The following is an 8687-nucleotide window of genomic DNA, read 5'->3' on the forward strand; positions in this document are numbered from 1 at the left end:
GGAGGAGGTTGAGAAGGAGGTGGAGGTGGAGAAGGATGTGGAGGAGTTTGAGAAGTAGGTGGAGAAGGAGGTGGAGATGGAAAAGGATGTGGAGGAGTTTGAGAAGTAGGTGGAGAAGGAGGTGAAGATGGAAAAGGATGTGGAGGAGGTTGGGAAGTAGGTGGAGAAGGAGGTGGAGGTTGAGAAAGAGGTTGAGAAAGAGGTGGAGGGGAAAAGCACGTGGAGAAGGATGTGGAGGAGGTTGGGAAGTAGGTGGAGAAGGACGTGGAGGTTGAGAAGCAGGTGGTGAAGAAATAAGAAATAAGAAACACCTAGCTACAATTCTTAAAATATTGAATCCAAAAGAAAATGACATTTCTGAGTGATTATCATCATTTACTATGGATGTCTGGTGTGTTCATAATAGATGTGTGTTGTTTAGTTCTTTTTAACACGGATCTTTTCTGTCTGTCTGTCTGTCTGTCTGTCTGTCTGTCTGTCTGTCTGTCTGTCCACCCGAAGACAAAAATAAAACAAAGTGCACCAGGTTTTTCAGGTCCAGGACCAGCTCTTCCAACCTTCCCAAGGATGACAGAGCCCCACCTGAGCTGCCTGCATCTCTCACACACACAGAGCAAAACATTAGATATATTTGCATGAAGCAATACTTGCAATGAAATAAAATTGAATTGCTTGGAATATATGAACATTGTGTCCTTGAGCTTTTTTACATGAATATAATCTGATTATTATTACAATTCATGTGTACCAATGCAGTGCATTGAACTTTATTACACCAATGATAGCACCAATTCATTATAACGACGGTGCCATAATATAAACAGGATTTGTAAAAAGTGGCTATAGGGCATTCATAACAAGCTTACATAGCTCCTTTCTAGCACAAGGTTTTTTTCCCAAGTAATACTCCTCTGTAGACGGAAAGTGAAAGATTGTCAAAAAGAGTGAGAGAGTCTTTATCTGTGTTATGGAGCAGTCAGCAAGGACAGGCAGTAGTCAGCAGCACCATTATCTGTTGTCAAACAGGGGCCTCTCTGGGCCCCCATGCACACTGATAAACACAGCCTAGCACATAATCACCTACTAGACACACAGGTCTTCTCAGAACCACATGTCCCAGAGGTGTGTGTGTGCTGCTCAATGTGTGTGTAGTAGTTTTAGTAGTGGGGGAGGGGAGTTTGAGTTGGTTCATGAAGCTGAATGAAGAGGCCAATGTCAGAATGATATTCTGCTGGCACTGTACGCCATAACATGTCAGAGAAACAATACACTTGAAATGACACGTTCAGTTGTTTTGTGCAAAACAAAGTCCATAACATTCATTAGCTAGAATTACTGTTATCTGTTTGTTGTTCTTTTTCAATTCTCTTTCTCTTTGGAATTGTTTTGCTGGCCATAGATTTCTGCTCAGGATCAAAAAAACAGGGAGGGGTAGCGAGGGGGGAGTTACCACAACTGTTCATTCACTCTTTCTCCTGGTTAAGAAGAGAGGACTGGAGTAAGAAATGGAGTTGGCATAGAACACACGCACACTCACGCACGCGCACGCGCACGCACACACGCACACACACACACACACACACACACACACACACACACACACACACACACACACACACACACACTTATGTCCCACCCCCCAACGGTCATCAGAAGATACATGAACGGAGAAGATTTGAAGTCACGTTCACAACCGAGAGAGAAAGAGGGGGGGATACGGTTGACGGGTAGAGTGGAGAGAGGACAACCGTAAAAAGAAAGTAGGCTACTTGGCAGGTCAAACTAGACAACAGACAGGTGTAACTGTTTTCAGGATGACTGGTCACTTACAGTTTGCAAGAGTCTAACCATTGTGAGATGGTCATGTAAAAGAAAAGACAAACCTCACATTACTGTCACCACTGTAACCTGTGTGAAGTTGACGTCTAACTGGTCAGATGGCTGGGACACAAGCTGCTGTGCTTCCATCCTTCAGCTCCTTCTCAAACTTTGTTCACTCTCAGGACAACATGAAGGTACGTATTTGTTACTTTTATTTGGTTTCTACATTTTGCCGAAACAATTAAAAGTGTTGTCACTTGTATATCTTTGTTTTAAGAGGGTGAGTCTTGGGGCTAACGGCAGAGTGTCTAAACGCCATCAACTTTTCTTTAAACAAAATTGTTTTGACTCGCAATGAAGAGGCCCTGTGAGCACAGCCTCATATCCCCAACACATTTAATACAATATGTGGATTTTGATTTAAGATCTGTTCAAATATCAAATGGATTTTATTTGGAAAGTTACTACAAAAGTAGGATTTAATTATAAAATAGTTATTTTAATTTGTCAGTGGGTGTTGTTTGGTTATTTCCACATTTATGTGAAGTTAGTAAGAGAGGCTCGATATGAACTGATGTTTTTGTACTGTCACACAAGGAGTGGAAATTTGAGGATGGCGCTCTCAGTCTGGACTCTCAAACCAAGAGGACGTCACCTGGCAACACCAGTGACCAGCAGCCAGTTCTTCCTCACCTGGACGATGAAAGTGAAACCTCATGGGACATGGAGTTCTTGTTGTCTGACTGGAGCAGCACATCACCTGAGCTGAACCCCTCTCTGGACTACAACACTCAGCGACTTCTTCAACCGGACCAAACTGGACTCTACCATGATGGAGGAAGGGTGTTGACGGACCAAATACGTCCAGACAGGCTTCATACGGGCAGCAGTAGCCTGATGGTTGAGCTGCTCACCCCCTTGGAGACCATTGGTTCAGGCATACCAGAACTTTACAACCAACAGGTTCGCTCATCATCATCATTATCATCATTCCCCATTCAACCAAACGTGGACCAGTATGGTTTCAACCCCGGAGGCAACCAGGAGGGACATGGCAGAGATAGAGCCACTGCTGTCCTCACTAAGGCCAAATCATGGGACTTTGGAATGGGACACTACTACCCCCAACAACACACTTCCATGGTGACGTTTCAAGATGGCAGATTCCTCCAAGCCCCTGTCTCCATGACAACTTCTATGACCTCTGAATTTCGAACCCAACACTACAGCTTCCTCCAAAACTACCCCCACCACCTGGGTCTATACCGCAACCAGAGGGACTACAATCTCCATGGCCACCACCACCAACAAGCCTCCTCCAACCACTTCCCCTACTCCCAGCACCAGCAGCCCCACCTAACTATCACCTCCTCAGGGGTTCCCCCTGGTGGCGTGGAGGGGAAGAACGGCCGCAGGACTGTGGCGAAGAAGAGAGCTGCTCTACACAGCTGTGAATACTCAGGTTGTAGTAAGACCTATACCAAGAGCTCCCACCTCAAGGCTCACCTCCGCACACACACAGGTAAGAATACATCAATTAGAATACGTTGCACAGGTAAGAATACATCAATTAAAATACATTGCACAGATAAGAAAGCAAAGATTAGAATACATTACACAGGTGAGATTAGAACACATTACACAGATAAGAATACAGAGATTAGAATACATTACACAGATACGAATACAGAGATTAGAATACATTACACAGGTGAGATTAGAACACATTACACAGATAAGAATACAGAGATTAGAATACATTACACAGGTGAGATTAGAACACATTACACAGATAAGAATACAGAGATTAGAATACATTACACAGATACGAATACAGAGATTAGAATACATTACACAGGTGAGATTAGAACACATTACACAGATAAGAATACAGAGATTAGAATACATTACACAGATACAAATACAGAGATTAGAATACATTACACAGGTGAGATTAGAATACATTACACAGATACGAATACAGAGATTAGAATACATTACACAGATAAGAATACAGAGATTAGAATACATTACACAGGTGAGATTAGAATACATTACACAGATACGAATACAGAGATTAGAATACATTACACAGGTGAGATTAGAATACATTACACAGATAAGAATACAGAGATTAGAATACATTACACAGGTGAGATTAGAATACATTACACAGGTAAGAATACAGAGATTAGAATACATTACACAGATAAGAATACAGAGATTAGAATACATTACACAGGTGAGATTAGAACACATTACACAGATAAGAATACAGAGATTAGAATACATTACACAGATACGAATACAGAGATTAGAATACATTACACAGGTGAGATTAGAATACATTACACAGATAAGAATACAGAGATTAGAATACATTACACAGGTGAGATTAGAATACATTACACAGATAAGAATACAGAGATTAGAATACATTACACAGATAAGAATACAGAGATTGGAATACATTACAGAGATTAGAATACATTACACAGGTAAGAATACAGAGATTACATTACACAGGTAATAATACAGATAAGAGAACACATTACACAGGTAAGAATACAGAGATTAGAATACATTACACAGGTAAGAATACAGAGATTAGAACACATTACACAGGTAAAAATACAGAGATTAGAATACATTACACAGATATTGAGGCATTAATGCATATTCTAGGGATTAGAATACATTACACAGATATTGAGGCAGTAATGCATATTCTAGGGATTAGAATACATTATGGATAATAGGCAGAACTGCATGATGGACAACTTCATATGGATGAATAATGATTCATGGTTTTTAGTAGTAATGGCTATTGAATAGAAAAAGTCTAAACGATCCTTGGGACGTCCCAACTCTGACTCATTGAACCCATTGAAGTTGAAATGTTAAACAGTTAAGGAAAGGGTTAGGGTTAGGTAAGGGTTATGTTTGGGTTAGGGTATGGACGTCCCAAGGATCTTTGATTGCATTAACCCTATTGAACAGAATACAATTTACACTGTGAATTATCAACACATTGTATCAACAGAGGGACTACAGTTGCTGCGGAGTGTTTAAAACAAGTCCCTTATGAGCCAACTGATTTTGACACTGGTTGCTTTTGTGTGCTATTGATTCCCTAGGGGAGAAACCATACCACTGTACGTGGGAGGGCTGTGGGTGGAAGTTTGCCCGTTCAGACGAGTTGACCCGTCACTACCGTAAACACACGGGTCAGAAACCCTACGCGTGTCTGCAGTGTCAGAGAGCCTTCTCCCGCTCAGACCACCTGGCCCTGCACATGAAGAGACACACATGATGAGAGGAGTGGAGGATGGGTATGACTGGGGCTGTGTGAGAACATACACACTAATATGTGTGTACCTGTATACACACACTCTCATTCTGGTTCTCATTCTCTCTCTCTCTCTCTCTCTCTCTCTCTCTCTCTCTCTCTCTCTCTCTCTCTCTCTCTCTCTCTCTCTCATCTCCTATCTCTCTCTCTCTCTCTCGCTCTCTCTCTCTCTCTCTCTCTCTCATCTCCTCTCTTTCTCTCTCTCTCTTTCTCTCTCTCATCTCCTATCTCTCTCTCTCTCTCTCTCTCTCTCTCTCGCTCTCTCTCTATCTCTCTTTCTCTCACTCGCACACTAATCTAATCAACACACACACGGTGCACACGCAACTACTAGGCAGAGTAGGGTTATCATGGATGAAGAGGAGACTACTCAAAGACATACAGTGGACACACACACGTTGTCCACACACTATAAACAGCTAAAGTTGGGGTGTAGGGTTTGAGCAGAGCCTGAAGGTAGGGAGGGGCAAGAGACCAGAGGTGACAGAACAGAGTACTCGGGTTGGGGTGTAGGGTTTGAGCAGAGCCTGAAGGTAGGGAGGGGCAAGAGACCAGAGGTGACAGAACAGAGTACTCGGGTTGGGGTGTAGGGTTTGAGCAGAGCCTGAAGGTAGGGAGGGGCAAGAGACCAGAGGTGACAGAACAGAGTACTCGGGTTGGGGTGTAGGGTTTGAGCAGACAGACAGTGTCACTGGGGAGTGTCATTCTGGCTGAAACATTGTATAAGGAACTTCATACAAATATGGGTTGTTTCCAGAATCCAACACTATATTTATGGATCTTAATATTTCCTGTAAATTATCTAAAGATATTATTTTTTATTAAGGCTAAGATGTTTCTTGAATTAAGGTTAAGATTTGATTAAGATATCAACTTTTCATGTGGTAAAAGTTACTAGTTTCTTAATTTCATGGAGACAGATCATGTCAACTGAACCACATTGAAAATACACCAAGCAGATCAATTTTGTATAATTTCCAATTGAATAAATGTATTTATTTGCAATGCTTTTCATATTAATATATTTCATAACGTCATACTTTTTATATCACTTTGGTAATTGAGTGCTTTAAACTTTTCTGAAAGGTTTTATTTGTATAATCTGCTCATTTTAATACATTTATTTGACTCTGCATGATTGAGTTGTTTCTCATTTCTAAGTAAAATGTAAGTTAATTCAATAAATGTGTACGAGTGAAGCGCAAATGTATAATTTAACCACTAGATGTCTCTGTTCTATAGGGATATTATGAAGTGATACATTTTTTGGCTTTTTAGTCATTTAACAGACACTTATCCAGAGCAACTTAGTTCATGCGTTCATCTTAAGGTAGGTAAGCCAACCACATATCACAGTCATAGTAAGTCAAACTGTTCCACAATATCAACAAAGTCAGTGATAGTAACAAAAGATAAGTGCAAGTGTAAGCGCAAGAACGTATACACCGAGTGGACAAAACAATAGGAGCACCTACCTAATGTTGAGTTGCACCCGCAGTTTGCCCTCAGAACAGCCACAATTCGTCGGGGCATGAACTCTACAAGGTGTTGAAAACGTTTCTCAGTGACGCTGGCCCAAGTTGACTCCGATGCTTCCCACAGTTGTGTCCAGTTGGCTGGATGTCCTTTGTGTGTTGGACCATTCACACACATCAAATATTTGTTTTTATTTTTTATCATTTAGTATTTTTTTTACGAGCCCAACAATGCAGTTCAAGAAATAGAGTTAAGAAAATATTTACTAAATTAACTAAAGTAAAAAATGAAATAAAAGTAACACACTAAAATAACAGGTTAGTCATGGTAATTTGTACATGTAGGTAAGGGTAAAGTGACTATGCATAGATAATAAACAGAGAGTAGCAGCAGTGTAAAAACAATTGTGGGGGGGGGGGGGGGGGGGGGGAGCAGTTTCCATACCAGGCGGTGATGCAACCGGTCAGGATGTTCTCGATGGTGCAGCTGTATAACTTTTTGATTTTGAGGATCTGGGGACCCATGCCAAATATTTTCAGTCTCCTGCGGGGGAAAAGGTGTTGTCGTGCCTTCTTCACGACTGTCTTGGTGTGTTTGGACTGTTAGTTTCTAAATATCAGAGTAAGAACTCGACGGACACTATGAAAGCTTAAACCAGGTTTATTCTTCCAGAGGATCGAACAGCTGGACAGACAGAAGACATATTCACAAAAGCACTGATATTTAACCCTTTCTCCTATGCTGAGTCTCCTCCTACACATCTGAACAGCCAGTGCATCTCTGTTGCTAGTCAAAACCTTAGTGATATCTGTTCTTCCTCACTTCATCTGACCTGATCTCTGCCCCAAAGTGCTCACTCCTCCCCAACTCACAGCTGTCATATTGACTCGTACCAGACTGTGTCTCTTCTCCTCCCATAGATGCCCTGATGGCTAACAATAACATATCCTGACATAATGTAAACGTTACACATTACCCCTCTCTCCCTCAGTGACATGAATGAGTATATTTCATATTCTCAGAACCCAACAGGACCATGATAGTTTGTTGGGGACGTGGACACCAAGGAACGTGAAACTCCCGACTCGCTCCACTACAGTCCCATCGATGTGAATGGGGGCGTGTTCGGCCCTCCTTTTCTTGTAGTCCACGATCAGCTCCTTTGTCTTTCTCACATTGAGGGAGAGGTTGTTGTCCTGGCACCACACTACAGGTCTCTGACCTCCGTTGTCGGTGATCAGGCCTACCACTGTTGTGCGGTCAGCAAACTTAATGATGGTGTTGGAATCGTGCTTGGCCACTCAGTCGTGAGTGAACTGGGAGTACAGGAGGGAACTAAGCACACACCCCTGAGGCCCCCCCGCGTTGAGGATCAGCGTGGCAGATATGCTGTTGCCTCAGAATAATAGTAGAGAGAATGATTTATTTCAGCTTTTATTTCTTTCATCACATTCCCAGTGGGTCAGACACTCAATTAGTATTTGCTAGCATTGCCTTTAAATTGTTTAACTTGGGTCAAATGTTTCGGGTAGCCTTCCACAAGCTTCCCACAATAAGTTGGGAGGAATGTTGGCCCATTCCCCCTGACAGATCTAGTGTAACTGAGTCAGGTTAGTAGGCCTCCTTGCTCACACACACTTTTTCAGCTCTATAGGCTAAGTCACCTCAGAATTCTCAGTGTTGAGTCAAGGAGGGCACGTTCCCTCAACATGGATGAGTTTGTGAAACATTTAGCCAGTTCTCACCAGAACCGCAGAATTATGCTGTTTTAAATCTACCTAGGATAATTTGGCACATAGGTGGTCCCTCTGGTCATGATTAAAACCTGCACTGTGTACTAGCTAGTACACTGACATTCTAAAATGATCAATCCAAAGGGTATCATGTCACACAGATTTAATTTGGTCTTGATTAGGCAAATTGTCTTTGCTATTAGTTACTGTAACATAATATATATGAGCATAAATATGATACTGTACGTTTGTAATATTAATGGACACCAAAATTATTTGTATTTTTCAACTCCGTTTCTGCTTGATAC

At 41.8% G+C, this 8687-nt stretch overlaps 1 protein-coding gene across 1 annotated transcript; it reads left to right on the forward strand.

The window, feature by feature from the left end:
- The first annotated feature begins 1465 nt into the window (after nucleotides 1-1465).
- On the forward strand, nucleotides 1466-6303 carry LOC110515910 (Kruppel-like factor 1). Its single transcript, XM_036940301.2, has 3 exons — nucleotides 1466-2015; nucleotides 2419-3343; nucleotides 4959-6303. Exons 1-3 carry the CDS (start codon nucleotides 1938-1940, stop codon nucleotides 5132-5134), a joined length of 1179 nt encoding a protein of 392 aa, XP_036796196.2. The 5' UTR covers nucleotides 1466-1937; the 3' UTR covers nucleotides 5135-6303.
- The last annotated feature ends 2384 nt before the right edge of the window (nucleotides 6304-8687 follow it).

Source organism: Oncorhynchus mykiss, chromosome 13 (genome assembly GCF_057628025.1).
Source record: "Oncorhynchus mykiss isolate SJ-2025 chromosome 13, ASM5762802v1, whole genome shotgun sequence".
Lineage (NCBI taxonomy): Eukaryota > Metazoa > Chordata > Actinopteri > Salmoniformes > Salmonidae > Oncorhynchus > Oncorhynchus mykiss.